We start from the raw sequence: 19,963 nt of genomic DNA on the forward strand, positions 1-19,963 counted from the left end.
TTTCCGTTGTGTTGTGGCTCGTTTCCCTTGTATTGTGCTAATTTCATTGTGTTGAGACATATTTCTAGTGTGTTGAACTAATTTCATTGTGTTGCAGCTTGCTTCCGTTGTATTGTGCTAATTTTGTTGCGTTGCGAATTATTTTCGTTGTGTTGTGGCTCGTTTCCCTTGTATTGTGGTAATTTCGTTGTGTTGAGACTTATTTCCATTGTGTAGTGGCTTGTTTCCTTTGTATTGTGCTAATATTGTTGTGTTGAGATGTATTTCCAGTGTGTTGAACAAATTTCATTGTGTTGCAGCTTGTTTCCGTTGTATTGTGCTAATTTCGTTGTGTTGCGACTTATTTTCGTTGTGTTGTGGCTTGTTTCCCTTGTATTGTGGTAATTTCATTGTGTTGAGACTTATTTCCATTGTGTTGAGCTAATTTTGTTGTGTTGCAGCTTGTTTCTGTTCTATTGTGCAAATTTTGTTGCGTTGCAAATTATTTCCGTTGTGTTGTGGCATGTTTCCCTTGTATTGTGCTAATATCATTGTATTGAGACTTATTTCCATTGTGTTGTGCTAATTTCGTTGTGTTGCGACTTATTTTTGTTGTGTTTTGGCTTGTTTCCATTGTGTTGTGCTAATTTCATTGTGTTCTGGCTTGTTTCCATTGCGTTGTGCTAATGTTGTTGTGTTGTGGTTTGTTTCCATTGTGTTGTGATTTATTTCCATTGTGTTGCAGCCAGTGTCTGCTGTGTTATGCTAATTTTGTTGAGTAGTGGCTTGTTTCTGTTGTGTTGTGCTAATTTCATTGAGTTGCAGCTTGTTTCCATTGTGTTGTGGAGATTTCGTTGTGTTGTGCACTACTGGGCCACCATAGCTATCAGTTACAACAACAATATGAGAAAGCGCAGTTAAGAAATATTTTTACAAAGTTGTTTCCCCAGAAATCTAATTTTTAGAGGTCTATCCAGCAATGATACGTCTATTCCCGTAAAGAGTGAGATCAAATAAAAGCAACACTGGAACTATCATACTGGTAAGCTTGCCAAGCTCTCCTGGAATAGGAGTTTCCCCACTCCAGCGATTCATTATTGGAAATGGACGACAGCTGCCTCTAATTAATCTGCAAGGCAGGCGGTGTGGTGCGAGATTGTGCGTGGAGAAACCACTCCTGCCGTTTATGACTTTTTCATAGGAGGAATCATGTATAATGGAGGTGAGTAGAGATGAAGATGAGATGAGAGAGCAAATGAATGGTGAGGGAAAGCTTGTTAGTAGGCCAGTTTGACTGCTTCGCTGTTCCTTACAGACCCCTGTTAACAATTTATGCTCTGATCTATTTTTCTCTATTTTATCCATTTATCTGTGAGTAGATACACATAAGACACATAAGATTTTGGAGCCGCAGCTTCTCTTCCTCTCAGTTCCTCGTGGATGAATCTCTCGAAAACATGTCCAGTTCATTTCAGTTCAAATTAGTGTGTTATATAACAAGAAACTGTTTGCTTTTTAAGCCTATTTTTAAGACCATTAAGATGTTTTTGTTTTGTTTTGCACTGATGTTATTTTCTTGACATTTAAGCACATTTAAACTTCAAATGTGCTTTACTGCAATGCATCTGCACCCTTTTTTTGAGATTGAAATGATCATTTTCAGTGATGATTCTCATTACTGGATTCGTTCGTTCATTCGTTCCAATGTAAAATAATTTGAATGGTCCTGAAATAACCTTTTTTTTTGTATAAAACCAGTAGAACAAATACTACCATGACATAAACACTTTATTTTTTGCATCAATATAAGGTTATAATGGGAAAATGTAAATTACCTGTCATGAAAATAATGTCACAATGTAAAATAATTTGAATGGTCCTGAAATAATAACCTTTTTTCTTCATTTATTTTTTGTGAAATATTACTCGGATATATGTTCTTGACACTTTTCGTGAGAGCCACCCTAGAAGAAATATCTTTACGGTTATAAAAATACCATAATGTAAATACAAATGCCCACACACACAACAGGTATCGGTGCTGATGAGGAAATGCCCTCCAGCACAAGACTGGGGTCAGTTTTTTCCCTGGATACAGAGCAGACTTCTGTGTTTCCATAACAACGCTATGTTGCCATGAACACCTTGTGAGCATGTAATTAGGTGCACTTGTTTAGCTCCATAATCGCTTCATTCAAGCCTATTTTTGAAACCCAGTGTTTTCTTAATTACTTGTCTCTAAATGTGGACATCATTTTTTTTCCCACCGGTGACTCATTTTTAACACCCTCCTCCCCACACTTAGGCTAATTAAGTTAAACACTGTGTTAATGTGACATGATGATGAGAGAATGCACCAAAGCCTAATCAAGTAGCAAAACAACAAGACCATGCAAATGATCATATCCTATTCATTACAAAGAGGTGAGCGAGTCAAAAAGTGTGAACATTTCTTGTGCAGATTTCCACCTTCCAGCACCTCAACTACAGAACAACAGATATTTCTGTTTTTACCAATACAGATCGATCTTGTTTAAAACGCAAAACTAATTTAATTAGTTTTATTTCTGCTTTTTGCCTCAACAACTAAATAATCATTAGATTACAATAAAAACATAATGCATTATGAATTTTTATTATTACATTAATGATACTTATTACACCATTTGTGAGCATAAACAATAATAAAATATTTTGACAACACTAATATTGCTATTATTATTATACTGTGTATACTTTCTCACAATTCTGCCTTTTTTGTTCTCGCAGTTGTGAGTTTACATCATCTGATTTTTTTTCTCAGAATTGCAAGATATAAACTCGCAATTCTGAGAAATGAAGTCAAAATTGCATGACATATACTTGCAGTTTTGAGAGACAAAAACTCACAATTCTTTTTTTCTCAGAATTGCGAGGAAATTGTGAGTTATTAATTCCGAATTGCGAGATAAACTCGCAATTCTGAGAACATGTATTTTTTTACCCTCAGAATTTGACTTTATAACTCGCAATTGTGAGTTTACTGTATATCACGCAATTCTGAAGAGATACTGTACAAACTCACATTTGTGAGAAAAAAAAATCAGAATTGTGAGTTTTTATCTCACAATTCTGACTTTATTTCTTACAATTGTGAGTTTATATCACACAATTCTGAGTAAAAAAGTCAGAATTATGATATAAAAACTCACAATTACCTTTTTTGTTTTTTATTCAGTGGCGGAAAACGGGCTTCCATACTTTAAGCCACACATTTTGTGCTTAATAATGAATGGCTATTATTTATCAAAAAGCTTTTAAGCAATTATCCAAACAATGCATTATATATGTTCCTTATCTGTTGTTGGGTGTTATTTGAGAAACCCAAAAAACTGTGCCATTTGTCTGTAGAAAAACCTGATAACTAATTAGATTGAAAAGTCTTAAATCTGTAAAAAAAAAAATATTGGTCAAACAAATACCTGTCTCTCTCTAATCACTGCATTTGGAAGGCATCCAACATGTGTATCATGCTCAACTGCACTGAGCATAGCTTTTCCCTTCTTCTTAGAAGACATTCACAGCAATAACACTGAACAGAGAGAAGGCCTAAGGGGAAGAAAGGATGTCCTCTATTACCTTATGTGCCATTGGAGGGAATTCACTTCACAGGTAGGAAGGGAAATACGCAGCGGTTGGGATTGTGGCTGGGAGGGCTGTGATCTCAGCATGGAAGGGAACAACGTGTTGTGTTGCTCCTGGAAGGGCTGGGATTGGGACACGGGGAGGAAGAGAAATCGCCATGGGACGCCCAGCCGTAACAGACGGAGGAGCGTTGCGTCAGAAAGCAGATTCAAGAACACAGTGAAACTGGGACTGTGGGAATTGGAAGTTGAAGTAGAGCAAACAGCGCTGAAGTATTGCACACGCACACACAGGTCACATACACACTGCAGCTAAATATAGTTGTCACTCCTGCAGAACAAATGCTTCATCTCATTCTGTACACACAGAGTTCAGCCATTTATGGAAGTGACAAATGCATTCTAGAACCGAATTCACTCCTGAAAACTTCAAGTAGCGACAACTACATAAAAACCCATCTTGTATGTATAGAACCAAACTGGAAAACTAGCTCAGAATTGTCTGCAACAAACCAACCTGGAAGCTCTAGTAATGCTAAAGACCTGAAGATGCGTAATTACACCAGCCTTAACATTTTTGAGAGTGACTACTTTATTTTGTGCACCAGTGGCCAGCTGCATAACAACTAGTGTCTTAACAACTAGTCTGCCCAACTAGCAGCTAACCAAGGGGGAATCAGTCTTACTTTTTGAATTCAAATCTGTTTTATGTAACTGACTTTAAAATGTTGAACAACCTTGTACCTGTAAGACTAGTTTTAGCAGTTTATGCAAGTGGCTTCAACTTTAGAAATGGAATTGATGAAGCAAAAAGAATGCAGAATTCCACTTCAAATTTGAATGTAGGAAATTTTGTAGTCACTTTTAACTACAAAAAATGGTTCAAAACAAAACAAAAAAATCTTAAAAGGCCAAGAAATGTTGAAGATTTATAGGCATTGCAATAGACAGACAGACAAATGTTTAAAATGTTTAACATCTATAGAAATATGCATTTTAAAATTTAATATATGAAAATAATAATCTATGGAGCAGAATTTCCATTTACCAGTATGCATTAATTCTACTTCATGTCATTTCGATTCAAATTCCAATACAATTGTCTGTGGGGTTTGGCCTATTCATTTTAAATTCATAAATTTAAATTCATTGAAATGGAGCTGAATTTTGTACAGCTCTGACATACACAAACGAAGTGATACTCGCAAGCCAAAACCAAAATTGCCTTCAAGCTTAATAAGAACAGCGAGCCCATCTGAGGATATAAGAACCGCACACGACTTATGTCAGGAGGGGAAAAAAGGAGTCACTACATCCTGTCAAATTCTGTGTAGCTAGAGGGGAAAGTGACAATTCCAAGGCAGGTCGGGGAATTCGATGAAAAACCATCACAGTCTCGCAACTAAATGGGTTTGGAGCACACAGCTGGCTAAGTCTCCTCTCTTTCATCTATTTTCTCCATCTTTCACCCTGGCGGGACCTTTCGAAGAGCAAAAGGGAGAAGAAAAAAAACACGAGGAGTGAGCTAATAAGAATTCTCAGTGGTCCCAACTCTGACGTGTAGAGAAAGGTCATTCCAGATATATTTACTTATAACAGCACAATGCATTATGGGGATGGCACTCATAAAATGCAAAGAGCATATAATATAATTCACAGCGTGAGGGAAGCGCTTCATATCTCTGACAGATTTTGCATATGTGATTGCAATCGAGTATCCAGTGCGCTGCCTTGTTCAATCAAAAGCCTTTAATTGAGAACGGACATTAAAGAGCGAAGCATCTGCGGGACGTCCCCACGGTCAGCGCAGACCCCGAGACGAGCCGCTATATTAAAGTGTAAATATTCGAACGGTGCCATTGCTCAAACAGCTTGTCTGAACCAGACCAAGAAGTCATTTGGTTTAATGCTTTAAGATGCAGACCCACCACAAGGGAAATTGTCTGGTGACAGCCACTATTGCTCTTAAAATGCTTCCCTGCCAGGAATCTTAAACCCATCACCTGCTATGAAAGCCTCCTAAGGGGAGCGTGCTGAGAATTTCGACCAGATGGGTATCCGGCGCCAACCGGAGCACTTCGGATACAGGTCGAGTCGAGCGTTCCTTGAATGTTTTGTCAATGTCGACTACTTTGCCAAGTGAAACAGCAGCCCGGACGATTGCCTAGCAAATCATGAATAAGTTATTGAGAGGTTTCCTTGGCGATAAGGTTCACTGACATCTTTTGGACCGTGCGATAGCTCATGCTAAACTGGAGGGGATGACGGATGGCGCTAGCCTTAGATAGCTTTGTCAGTGTCACAGCCCCCGTTCCCCCCGGGTCCCGGGCAGCCCTGGACTGGGTGGTACCAGCCACGGAAAGAAACACGTGGCTGGAGTGTCTGGAGAGACGCTGGTGACAAAAAGCGAGCTCTCGATCTCCTAACTCAAATAACTACTTGCCTGCATCCCATATTTCTCTGTGACCTTAAAGGAAATGACAGCTCTCATCTGGGAGTTGGTGTCAGGTCAAAATACAATTGTTTTTCTCTTGCTACCATTCTCCTTTACCAATGACAGAGAAAACGGATGACTGTCGGAAGGAATTCGCTATCTGTATAATGACGGTCTCAAATTTTCTTTCAACGCTGGTCCTGAAACTTCATTTGAAAGTAGACAAATGCAAAATGTATACAATTAATTGCAGATGACCTGTGCTGTGTAATGACCCACTGTCAGAAAAGATGACACTGGACACAGTTACAACCTATGTTAATTTCATAACATGAACATTTTTTAAATTTTGTTCCCTCCTAAACCATCTTTTTTGGCTTTTTGGTCAGGGAAGTTGAAGGTCAAGTTCACCCTCTGCATGATTTTGCTATTATTGTCAACCAGCATTGATGAGAAACCAGGAATGTGTATTAAGAAAGTACATTTTGATTGAAATTGTTTATGTTATGTGCAGTTCTGCTCCATTTGTCCAAAAGCTACAATCTGTCAAGGTTACAGGAACGTGTCGTTCCCTGTAGAGTAGCACGGATTATCAGAACATGTGGGATATCGCCTGGAAATGATGCTTGGCCGTTTGGGCTCTGCTGCATGCGAAGGAGTCTAGACCTTCGTCCCAGAGCACAGAGGGGCATCAAACCACCATTCTGCCGATCACTAGAGCTGAAAGCCTCCTGTGAAATGGCCATGTCAGTGGTTTTCCAAACGCACATGGCAGGAACCAGTCATGTCTGATAAGGTGACATCAAAATTGACCCCATTTACTTTCTTAATACATGCTCTTAGTCTCATTGAGAACAATTCATCAGTGCACATTGTGCTAATGAACAAAATTGATTTCATAATAATTTCATCAAAATTAATGAGAATTGCCAAATAAAATTATCGTTTAAGCATTTTAATGTTTGCATTCATTTAAAGCTGTTTAAAGTTAAATTTAATGAAGGTTATTGCAATAATAGCAAATATTTTCAGAAAAGATTGCTTTACTCAATGTCCTGGTCAAAAAGCCTCCTCAAAAGTGGGTTCTAACAGCGATTCTGTAGTCAACTGCAAACTTGCATTTACGACCGGGTCCATTCTTGTGTGCAACATCGAAATCACTTCCAGATTAACAGAATCCGTTTCTGCCCATTTTTTTTTCTTGCCCATTTCTTCCAGAAATGCGACACCTTACAGATGTAAAATGGGTTGCAAAAGCAATTAATTCAACATGCTGTGATTCTGATAAATGTCCATGTGCAGATGTACAGACATCAAAATATCACAATTATATATGTGTATATAAAAGCTATAAATAACATGTGAGGTTATAATATGTATAATATAAATATGTATATAATATAAATATGTGAGGTTACAATTAAACATTCTAACCGACTCAATCAACTGATTTATTACGGGAATGTGTCAGTTAAATAGAGATTCAGAATGGCACACAGCTACAGCCTCATCATGAAAAGTGGAACAAGCTCTCATAACAATAATGAAGTCATGATTTTATTACAGCCCAGGTCTGATAACACATTGATGCCTGAGTCTTAAGTAGTCGTTTCTAACCCTTAAGCATTTGGCTAATCATTAAAACCCCATAGTTTTCAAGACCTCGACATACATCTTTTCAAACGCTTTTCAATACAGTTTGTGCATGTTTTTTCCCCAGCGCAATGTTAAAAATAGAACTACTATTATTGACAAGCCAAAGGTGAGACATCCATTTACATTTAATTAAACTATATCTATCAGGTGGATCAAAGTCGAGAAAATTCAATACGGAACGTATCCGAGGGGTCTTTCTTATTCACCCTTCTTCTTCTCCATCTTCTCTCCTAGCACTTATTTTCAGATTAGGGTCTCGGTTTTCTTTCAAACACTATGAATCTTGGGCCGGAAGTGTTTTTTTATTATTCTTTACCAATTTTCTCACACTTTGCAGGGTGCTTGAGGACCTTGACAGACACTTGGCAGGCTGAATGCCCCTTGCATCAAGGGCTCTTCTTTCATCTCCTCAAAAAAAAAAAAACTATAGGCTTTGTTTTTTTATTTCCTTCTCTGTTCTGAATCTTTCAGATAGCAAGCCGGTGTGGGCAGGCATGAATCAGCCGCTCGCACTGCGACTTGAGTTAATCATGAATAATTGGCCCAGGCTACTAGTGAGGCATATGCTAAGAATGAGTGACTAATTATGCCTTTGGCTAGATGCTAGTGACCCCTCAGCCTGTTTGAGGAGTCGCAGCACGTTACTAATATGGGAGAGAGGTATAAACAAACATGAATCCGGCTGTTTAGCGCCACTTGCCCAATTACAAGGATCCAATTAGAGACCAGCATCCCAGAGCCAGTAACACAATTTATGACCAAGGCGGGGATTTTATCTGGGACTAAGCACGCTAGTCGCAATCTCAGTAGCCACGCCATCTTTAATTTGGTGTATGGACTATTCTAGGTCTTTTGCACACTGCAGACTCATTTGGCCAAGAAAAAAAGAAAACTTAATTGATGATGCTGTCAGCTTTCACTGCACTCCATCTACAGTAGCTGTTTCTGAATGTGAGAACAAGTCCTATGTGAACAGCCCTAAAATGAGCAAATACCCTTCTGATGTGAAGCCAAAAGAGTATTTTTTATCATCTAATTCAAAATAATGAAAAATAGTGTATAGTAAATAGTATATCTATATAGTAAAATATAGTATGTAGTATATATACCTGTATATGCAAAGAGCAAATTGTTTACTGCATTTCTTAATTAAAAATAAGTTTCCTACCAATGCATCCAGCATGTAATCTTTCTCCAAAACTTCAATGTTACCAACATCCCTCAGAAAGACTGGGCAAAGAGCAGCTCCATCTAAAATTGGAGCGCCGTTGAGTGCCAGTTGCCAAACTCAGCGGGATGCTTTTAAGGCCCGAGGCTTGCACAATCATCTCAATTTTTTATTATTTTTATTTATATTTTTCAACTGCAGTCTGGACAAATGCGTAGCAGTCTGCCAGTCAGTGTACACCCAGACAAACTCTGAGTCTATCTGGTTCACTATCACACTGGGCACAGACAGTGTTTTAAATACCGACTCACGAGAGACTTCGTTTGTTGGCTAATTAGCCGAGTGCAGAGTGGTTTTTCAGCCGGCATTGTTATAATTGCAGCCGGTTTATTGCTGCTGACCTTTTTTTCAGCTGCATTTTCTGCATCTGCAGTTTTTATTGGTGCAAATTTTATGCAAGGACAAGTTTTTTAATGTCTTGCTTGGTAATGTTGTTTGTGGATGTGTGTGTGCTGTATACCAGACACTGCTTTTTCAGTGTTGTATTTTCCTTGGAGTCTTTCTTTGAAGATGTGAAAGGATCATTTCTGCACTGACCGTTCCTTCACGACACCATCAAGGCTCACACTGTATGCATTTATGACCTTCAATCTTTGCCTTCAAAGAGAAATTCCATTTCCAAAGAGAAAGACATTGATGTAACTCGTATCCCTATGAACCATGCCTCCTGCATCATTTTTCCTTTAAAACACAACAAAATATTACACAGACAAGTACAAAAATTAATCTCATAAAAAATCAATGTATTTTAATCTAATGATCCATTTTCTTTGTATGCATCCATACATCCACCTGTATTTTTGTAACGTTGTGTGAGTCACAAAAAATACACTCAGACTTAAAGTATAGTAGTCAACATTTGAAGTGGATCAAAACCTTTCATGAAAGCTGTCCTAAAATCTAAAACCAAAATGTGTTCTTGTCTTAGGACAACTTTGATGAACTTTTTTGATACACTTCAAATGTTGACTACTGCAGTTTTGCATGAACCTAACGAGCTTAATACTGTAATATAATGAAAAAAAACAATAACATTCAATTTCATTTACTTACATTTGTTCATTTACTTATTGCATCATTCATAGAGTCACCTGTATTGAAATCATCTCTTTACATAGTCCATGCCTATTGTATAGTGTTCCAAATCACTCACTTCTCAGGTTCCATTTGTTTTGGATGCTACGTATTTAGGGAGTAGGAAGGGAGGTGGCTCGCTAGGTTTTGGAACAGAGCTAACGACTCTGAACAGTTCATAAGAGACTGACTGAAATCAACCATCTTTGACGGACACACAGACTTTGAATGGGTTTCCAAGACAAAGACAAAGATTTGAGGTGACGGCAGCAGGTGTCACCTGTACTAAAAGAATGGTGCTGAAAACTGCTCTTAACGAAACAGGCCTTCACAAAGGGCCAAATAAGAACAGTGCTTATCCAGCAAAAGTGCTGCTAGATTGAGTGTTGTGCACACATTTTCCATGACGCCACAGTAATGAGGTTTTATAATGGTCTGGCACCTAACTCGCATCACACCAGCCCCTCTTTATATCTACTGCTACTTCTCCATACCACTTCATCTCTGTCCATTTCTCCATTCATCTCTACTGCCAAAACGGACCTGCTGAACACAGAATCCCCACCAAAATATCTTCATGTTCAATCGAAAACTGAGTACCTAATTGGTATATTGGTATTTAGATTTTTTCTCTTAGGGTCACCAAGGCTGCATTTATTTGATCAAAGTAATACAGTTGAAATATTATTAGTTTAAAATAATTTTGAATAGATTTTAAAAAGTAATTTATTCCTGTGATGCAGAGCTGAATTTTCAGCATCATTACTCCAATCTTCAGTGCCAGTGTCACATGATCCTTCAGAAATCAGTCTAATATGCTGATTTAACTTCTGTTTTTTTTTCAAGATTTTTTTGATGAACAGAAAGCTAAAAAGGATAGCATTTATTTGATTTTTTTAACAATAATGTCTTCACTATCACTTTTGATCGATTTAAGGCATCCTTGCTGAATAAAAACATTCATTTCTCACACTATGAAGAAAAATTATTTTATTAACAATGTGTGCTCTTTCAGCCTTAACTACCTGAAAGTTTAGTAAAATATGATCTCACTGATTTAAAAAAAACAAAAAAATTGTAAGAACATTTCAATAACCGCTCTCGTTTAATAACATGACCTCATTACTATATGACATTATTCTTCTGCTTTTCGCAAATCAAGAGTCAAAACTCAAATCGATAGCATGGCACCGGGGAGATTAAATTAAGCATGGCACAAACTGATTAGCTCATTTCATTTCTTTTCAGAAACTCTGCTAGCTACCTGGAAAACTCGCTCAGCATTCCTCCCCTCTTGACCAAACCATGGACTCACATGTGTTCGGGCTCACAGCTGTTCTTACGAATCTATCTGTGGTGAAAAAAAGCACTAATCGCTGCAAGTGAGCTAATTTTTGATGAAACATGATGAAGTGTTGCCTTAAGTATTAATAAAGTGTAGGTAAGTCGTGCACATTAATCACTGTCTCTGTGCAATGGTGTTCCTCAAGGGTCCGTCCTCGGAATCTCTGAATTTGTCCGATTCTCTAACGGGTCCTGATGAAACGCAGACCGTATTACACGCACACATGCAAATTAATAAATAAAATAAAAATGTAAAGTGAGGACTCTAAAGCCCACCAATACTTTATCATGGTCACGGTGGCCGTCAGACAACGCGCTCCTCGGGAGTCCACCTCACCGCCGGCCAATAAAGAAAGCCGACATGGTGCAGATTACCAAATGATGCTCCAGCATACATAATGGAGATCATGGAACATCTCAAATGCACAGTTTCTCTCTGCACACTAATTAAATCAATGGAGAGACCTGGTAGAGAGAGAGAGAGCTTGGTTGGTGAAATAATGAAGCGCTTTAAAAATGATCTGTGCTACTGTGGGGCCCGCCAGCCCAGACAGACTTGAGTCGAGGAGGGATATGCAATATGCAACCAAATAGGTGAGGTATATTAATCTTGGCATGCCTCTGAGCTCCAGCTAAATGAGATGGGCCCTGCGCAACTGCCTCAAATTTTTTATTTTTTTTACACCACCCTCTTTTTTTCCATAGATTGGTGTCCGTAGTCCTCATTGATTTAATGTTTAAAGCTCCCTTCCTCCCTGTACCTGGTTTGGAATTACAACGGAGTCTGACAAAGCAAACTGATGAAACTCTGTATTTTCACAAGAGGCATCAGCATGAAGCATGGAGACGGATACCCATGCAAATACATATTCCTTACAGCCACGTGGCATCTCTGCGCACCGCCTGAGGGGAAACGAACACATGTTGGATACAGACGGCCAAGTTTACTGTCATAAGAGTCATCTACAAGCTTTAGGATTACATCAAACCTCGATTTCTGCTGTCTTTTGTCAAGAAAGCCGTGTTTAATGAGCAAGGATTCTTTTTTCGGGCAGCTTCCATTATTATTTCTTCGTGCAAAGCGGTGATTGAACATGACCGGATTTGTAAAGATTACTTGAGCTTTAAAAGCAAAGAGCATCTTTGATGTGAACAGTATTTCTAACTTTCTCACAACCGTCACTCTTTTTTTTCCCAGAGCACAAAATAAATATTTTATATTTGGCAATGTTGCTGAGCTGTAGTGAGTCGAAGTCGCTTCATCAGAGGCGATCTTATCACATCACGAGGGACCTCATGCTAATATTTGATTTCTTCCAGCTTTGGTGCCCAACAAAGCTGGTTATGACTGCGCATATACATACATCATGTCACATAACTTGATTAAACAATTATATGCTTGGCGTTGAATTTTAAAAACAAGCAGTAAAAACAAAACAAATAAACTACACTACAATGTGCTTTCCTCCATGGAAATTAAAGTCTGTAATTTCAGTTTCTAGTATAATGAACGATTTGGTCCATCCGTTGAATCAAGACTGCCTAGGACCCCGGGGTGTAGCCGTTTATAATGCCTGACCAAACAAAAGCATACAATGCAAATAAAAACATACAGTAACTGAACATTTGCATAAAATAAAGACAAAGCTAGCAAGCTAATTGCCTTGTGTTAAAAAAGAAGAGAGAGAGTGAGAGAGAGAGAGAATAAAGAAAAGCTTTGGTTACATACTATTTTATGTAAAAAATTAAATAATAATAAAACATTAATTTTGAAACAAATCTATGAGAATTTCATATTTCCTTCAATTTTTATCAATTTTATTTTTATCAATTAAACATACTATAAACTATTTACAATTACTATAAATATATCATAAAAATATAATATCAAGGCCTATCTATCTATCTAGCTAGCTAGGTGCATGATTGTCTCAATTTGTCTCGACTTTGATCTTGAAAGGCCATATAAATAAAAATAGAATTATATTAAGTCAGTTATTTCTCTTTTGCTGTAGTGTGTCAGTAGGAAATATCAGTTGACATTTCCAAACATTCATTTTTCCATTAATTGTTATTTATTTATTTATGATTTAACGCCATGTCGGCACCAGTGGCTGTATTCATGGCAAGAGGAAACATTTCAATTTCACAATTCAGTCGACTTGAATGACTTGAAGAAACAGAACAAACTGAGACAGACTCAATCCAGAAGAACTGTGGCCACGTCTCCAAGATGCTTCAAGAAACCCACCTTTTTAACTCTGTGTGGAGCACTGATATTTCTGATATTTCCTGATACAGCACTGATATTTCCTATTGACACACTACAGCAAAATATAGAAATAACTGACTTAAAACCATTTTTAGCTGGTGAAAATGCTAGTGTTCTAATCATTTTGGCCACCACTGTATATATCATAATTTTATCCAATACACAATATACTTTTAAGCTTTTGTGTTAAAGTAGTTTTCGTAGAATTTCTAATCAGGCACTGAATGAAGAACCCATTTAAAGTTATTTTAGCCAATGGGATCGCTTTGGGGTCTTCAATGGGCAAACTGAATTGTTCATGACACGGCACCACACTGGTACAGCTTGTCCTAAACCTAAACCTGAGTGTATGAGAGGTGTATTATAGTTTGGCATGTCTCTGAGCAGGGTCAGAGCAAACAAACCTCTACTACCGCCGCAGAGACAAACACTTGTGACGTGCTGTTATTGACTCTGGCTTACTTATATGTTTTTCCTTTCCTGCTAAAAGGTTGAGTGAGGTACTTGCCGATGATAAGACAAGTAGTATATCACAAAGATTTATTAAATCCATCTCCCCCCGGAGAGAGAACAAACACAATGTGTACTATTTACCAGAGCTACTCAAAGAGCAATGATGCAGAAAGAGCTTCCTCTCACGTAAAAGGCAGATAGTATCGTGAACAGAGCAGGACTATCTGACCTCTATCTGTAGCAGCGTACACAGGAGGGCCTGCTCCGATGGGACATATGCATTGAAAAGAGGACATCAGTCACACGGGTTGGTCTGACCTAACGGCTTATCCATACAGCAAGGTTATATGAATACAGCCTCAAAAGACTGAGTGTCCGTGAGGAAAGCGTTAGAGGTCGAGGTGGATTAGGAAGGATCCGACCCCTGTGTGCAGCTTAGACGAATCTCTCTGATCTATTGTTCAAAACGCCTGCTGTTCGCTTATTGACAACCTCTATTTGAAACCTATCAGCACCGGTGCTGCGGCATAAAACAATGGGGCAATTTGTTTTACCTTATCTCGCAAATGAGCGATGCACCTTCAAGTGACAGCATCTTTATGCCGTGTCGTAGCGTTGCCGCAAAGCGGAACATTAATACACAAAGCTAATTGATGGCAGTTGTAAGTAGGTGCACGGCACAGTGATATTGGAGAGGCTTTGAAAATTGTCACAGGAGAGGGTTTGTATGGGGCTGATGATTGTGTGGGAAATAATAGCTGGCTCGGGGTCTCGGCTGTTTCTAGGTGTTGTCGGAAATTGAAAACTGCTGAGGCATTTCAACATCAACTCCTCATATTATGGTGCGGCCTTCTGCGTTGTTTTCTGCACGCAGCATTATTCTGCAGCGAGGATCTTTAGCCAAATGCTGGACTACCAAGGTTTACCATATAAAATAGGTCAGTATTGGACATGTTTACATATGATTAATAAAAAATATATGACTTTAATTGATTCTAATATATCAGTGTGAATTTATAGAAAAAATGCGTTATTTCACAAAAAAAGTGGAAAAAGTTGTTTTTGTTTATATATATATATATATATATATATATATATATATATATTATACGTTACTGTTATATAATATTTTTGATTGTTCTGCAGTGAAAAAAGAGACACAATACTGTTTTTCTTTTAATACAGGAAATACATAAAATTCAGTAAAACAAACGTATAATCACTTAAATACTGCATTTAGTTGTTCAATTATGTTTAATTGTCATAAATAGTCAAACATTTATAAAAATGTCTAATAAAATACTTTTTCATAATTTTTGCAAAATATTATCTTATTTCTTTCTTTTGATTTTGTGATGAAATACGTCCCACAAAATGTTTTTTACCGATTCAACCATGAGCATACAATAATAAAGAAATCTACCCAAATCCATCTGATTGCTGATTGAATATCAAACTATGTCCATTCAGAACCAGAAAATCTGATAAACTGCGTATAAAACATAATTAGCAATAATTAGCAATGTCGGAAAGCATAATTTAGGACTCCACTGATTTAGATTTTGTAATTAACTGTTCTTAATTAAACTTGATGGTGAATGGCATTAGTGGGTTTATAATACAAGATGCTCGTGGCTTAAAGCACTGTGGCCTGCCTATACTGTGCCTGACACTTAATTTTCCTTAACTAATGTAGACAAGTCATGACAAGAAGGTGTTGCATCACCAAAACTACTGCACCGAACCTTCTCTGGCTTCCTGAACCCTCACAAAAGAGTACACACAAGCTGTCATAGTGACGAGCCGCCCTTGAAAGCTGTTCACATCATAGTGCACCTGTCACGCTGGCCTCATGTACGTCACAGAGCAGATAAAAAACAGCTGTCTGGATCGCTGTCCTGATTGTATTCACAGGACAGGCCTGGATGTAGAGGTCAGACCCAACGAGGGCTTATTAAGGTCAGCTGTCACAGCCATGCGTGTGTGTGTTTACCCATCCGGCTCAGTGCGAGTGGGATGCTGGTTTGTTATCTGGACGTTTGAGGATTGGGAGATGGTCAGGAATGAATGAACTATAAGAGGAGCAGTTGAATCATCTGTCATCTGTTAAACAGAAGAGACGATTTCTTCATGACGAGGAAAGTCCAACCGCTCCCATTAGCTTTTACTACAGTGCCACTCTGCCGTATACATTCACACGGGTATCAATGAGTGATCTATATAATCCAATTGAGGTGAGAGGGGGGGCTGGGGGATGCAAAATATAGGCTCGTTAATCAGCTGATAGCTAGTATCAGTGCAATAAAAAAAACTCACAAATTCTATCAATGAGAATATGTCTGAAAAATTAACAGAATATATAAAAATGAAATGAAAAGATAACATTCCTTCTATAACTTTAAATGTGATTGAGGGAGAAAGGGTAAATACTGACAAATAAATAAATAACACTGATGTATGGAAGCTAGTTTCCAACACGGAATAAAAAATTCAAACATTTCTTCAGAACGGCAAGAAAAATGTCAGAATTGTGAGATATAAACTCAAAATAGCGAGATAAAACAGTCAGAATTGTGATATATAAACACAATTTCTAAAAAAAAAAATAAAACAATTAATCTGAATTGTGTGGTATAAACTTAATTGCGAGGACCAGAGTCAGAATTGTGATGTGATTGTGATTGTGGTATAAACTCAGAATTCCATTGGAAAAAGGTCAGAATTGTGAGATAAAAAGTCACAATTACTTTTTTTTTTATCCCATGGTGGAAACAAGCTGTCATACTGATGCACATGACTAACTAAAACAAACATAACAGGGAAAATTATAATAACAAGGAAATAATGATGGGAGAAATAAAAGATGAAATGGTTACCAAGGTTATGATGAAGGTCAAGGTTCAGATGACGAGTTCAAAAAAACTGGGAAACCACAATGGCAGATGCTCTGTCGTGTCTGAAGGAAACAAAAGTACAGGGAAAATGAATGAATGAGCCGTCGTCCTGGCCAAAGACAGCTTTATGAAAGCACACAGTCCAGAAGGAGCAGGCCTACAACTGAGATTAGATGTCATTAGCACAGCAAGATAACAAACAAACATTGTCAACAATAGGTCAGTTAGGGAGGGAAGTACTCGGTGCTCAAACGGGAAAGCGGCCTCATTAGCTGAACACTACATTTAAATTGGCTGCTTTATGAACACAAGTGCTCTGGTCAATTTATGCACGTTTCCAGCTTTTGTCCTTCCCGTGCTACATATGCTCCGCTAGCCGATTATAAATTACCTTTGAGATTTACTGTAAGAAACCACTCTTTGTTTTTCATTTTAAACCCACTGAGAACATTAAAAGTTACTTATCGCACAGATAAGCCAGAATTTTTCCTGCGCCTTTTTTTCCCCCACAATGTTCAAACATAATGAAATTAACATAAACTACGTTCAAGGCTAATCAGAAATTACTCCTCCAACAGGGAATACGCTGTTTGATGTAATTATTGAACTCGCCTGGAATGTTTTGGACTTGCGATTATTTTCCGTTTTAATGTGTTTTTAATTGTAGCTGTGTTCTTATCTTCCCATGTAGATTAGCATCAATCCATTCATTTGCAACCGTGACGGAAACAACAACCCGACCACGTGTTAACGGCGCAGCTAGCCCACCTCCCGGAAACGGTCAGGCCTTTGATTCCAGAGCCAGCATGGAGTCGCATACTAATGACCACTTACGGCGGCTAAAATACAATTAGCCTGAGCGCCGCTCTTACGTTCACCCATCCTGAAGCGCACGGAAACTGCGAAAGAACAATAAAACGACCCGAGACTGCTAGCTGACTTTTTTCAGATGCCATTTTGTCACCAGCGAAAAGCCATCAGCAAAATGAGATAGTGTTTACAGGGCAAGCCGGATGAAAAACAGCTCCAGTAATGTGTCCCGTTCAGTGGACTATAAGTGTTCCTCGGCGATATGTGGAGAAGCTTTAATGGGAAGAAAAAAGACGAATGCTCTCGCCATAATTACAACGGTTTCGGTGTGCGTAATTGTGATGGTTTCTTACACCCAGACAGAAGTGCTAACAAAAGCAGTCTATTGTTCTTGCCCCTTCAACAAAAATCCTCCCTCGTCTAATGATTCAGGAATCTCATTTTCCCGCACCTAATGATTGTGAACAGAAAAGGTTCTGCACGGTAATAGCCTGCTTCGTCGTAAATAAGCACGGAAACAATCGTAATGAGGGAATTATCCCATGTGCTCAGATCCGACAACTAAAACATAAGCAAAAGCAAGATTAGCAGGTGTCCTTGAGATAGTTTTCCACCTCGCAGCAACTGAGAAAATAAAAGATCAGCAGAGTACACAGAATTCAAGCAATAAGGAAATGTGTTTCATACTTCCCTCACGTAAGAACTGCTGAATCATCCTGTCTACTACTATTCATTTCATTACCGCAACAGCGCTCATTAGAATCAAATGCATGCATACAGAAATTTAAGAAGCGCCATAAAGGTGGTTAGAAAGCATGAAAGTGAAAGCACGGCGAGAATACAGGTGCTTATGGTGAGCGTCCTCCCTCCAGTGAGATCCTCTTCAGTGGTGTATATGTTCAAATTACTCTCCCACTTACCCTCCGACCAATCTCCGAGATTGTATTAGGGTGACTTTTACAAACACGGACTCCGGATCAGAGAAGACATGAACATTCATCAGCACGGGCCTTTCACGTGACGTCACGTGAGGAGCTCATTTTAGCCTGTGCAGTTTCTCAAGTACAAGAGCACACGGAGCGCAATTACCCGTCCTTTGGGAAATACACTCTGAATAGCTCATCAATACTTGTTACTTCTGTACTACACCGAAGCTAGATTTATTCATTCCCTCCCTAAACTCCCTCGGATGTGCACTTTGAACACAGCCGTTGTGGAGAAGCGCTGGATAATTAAGCATGTTTGCTAGGTTTATCTTCGTGGTTTGACAGTACATGCCTCTCTTTTACCCAGAAGTGCTTGACTTTTACAGAGAGTGTTATAGGTGTTTTAGCAGAAGGGGCCATAAAAAAGGGGCCAAAGGGTTGCAGATCTTCCCAATGGCGTGACTTGACTCAGAGAATGCAAATCACCTTGGGGAGCGACAGCAAGATCTGTAGGTCAAGATGGCAAGGGATGCCCCATCTTGACTGGACATGTGTCTGCCACTGAGATGAATCTCAAAGTGTCAAGGGTTTGGCTTTTAAAAGTGGTCAGCATGCTCAATGTGGCCATCAAGAGGTGAGTGACCTTTGAAATCTTGCTGAAATGGACCAAAACCAAAATAGAAAGCAATAGTTGGGATCCAGAAGTAAACAAACGATAAAGACAGACCAATTGTGAAGTTGTTCATCAATGCTTCTGTAACCCGGATGCACACGGAAGTCATTATTCTTGTTTTCTTTGCCCACAAATAAGTATTCTTGTAGCTTCATAAAATTATGGTAGAACCACTGATGTCACATGGATGCATTTTAACAATGTCCTTACTACCTTTCTGGGCCTTGAATGTGGTAGTTCCTATAGAGGTCTATAGAGGGTCACAAAGCGAATCAAAATCAAAAATATCTTAATTTGTGTTCTGAAGATGAACGAAGGTCTTACATGTTTGGAACGACATGAGGGTGAATAATTAATGGCATAATTTTCATTTTGGGGTGAACTATCCCTTTAACTCTTAAACAAAAATTTTACATGGGAAAAATACAGAACCAAGGTGGCTGAAAAAGTGGACGGGCACTGTCGCGATTTACATCTGTGTTACTAAACAATAAGATTTCCTAGACCAGCTCTTAAGAAGCTTGAACTATCATGACTAGCATGTTACCAAAACATTTCAACAGGGGAGTCTTTAAACTCGACCGTCAAGTCCACTTG

The 19,963-nt window shown here is 38.5% G+C and overlaps 1 protein-coding gene and 1 long non-coding RNA gene across 7 annotated transcripts in view; one reads left to right on the forward strand and one right to left on the reverse strand.

Moving 5' to 3' along the window:
* The window catches only part of LOC107592869 (calmodulin-binding transcription activator 1), a 169,691-nt gene that overhangs the window by 94,148 nt on the left and 55,580 nt on the right, over window positions 1-19,963 (reverse strand). For 2 of the 5 annotated variants that reach the window (XM_016282447.1, XM_016282448.1), the window contains exon 4: window positions 16,940-17,019. The exons of 2 other annotated variants lie outside the window; for them this stretch is intronic. In XM_016282447.1, the coding sequence (XP_016137933.1) occupies window positions 16,957-17,019 (63 nt within the window). In that variant the 3' untranslated portion in view covers window positions 16,940-16,956. Of the gene's footprint in view, window positions 1-15,593; window positions 16,311-16,939; window positions 17,020-19,963 lie in introns of those variants that run through there. One more of the 5 variants, XM_016282449.1, reaches the window with a different exon arrangement.
* LOC107592870 (uncharacterized) lies at window positions 1,127-11,358 on the forward strand. Of its 2 annotated transcripts, none has more exons than XR_001610037.1 (3): window positions 1,127-1,201; window positions 3,530-3,630; window positions 11,243-11,358. It is a non-coding gene; the product is annotated as an uncharacterized lncRNA (long non-coding RNA). The 2 variants fall into 2 exon arrangements; XR_001610036.1 differs by lacking the exon at window positions 11,243-11,358 and adding an exon at window positions 3,724-4,259.

This window comes from Sinocyclocheilus grahami, unplaced genomic scaffold (genome assembly GCF_001515645.1).
Source record: "Sinocyclocheilus grahami isolate Dianchi unplaced genomic scaffold, SAMN03320097.WGS_v1.1 scaffold160.1, whole genome shotgun sequence".
NCBI classification, from domain to species: Eukaryota; Metazoa; Chordata; class Actinopteri; order Cypriniformes; family Cyprinidae; genus Sinocyclocheilus; species Sinocyclocheilus grahami.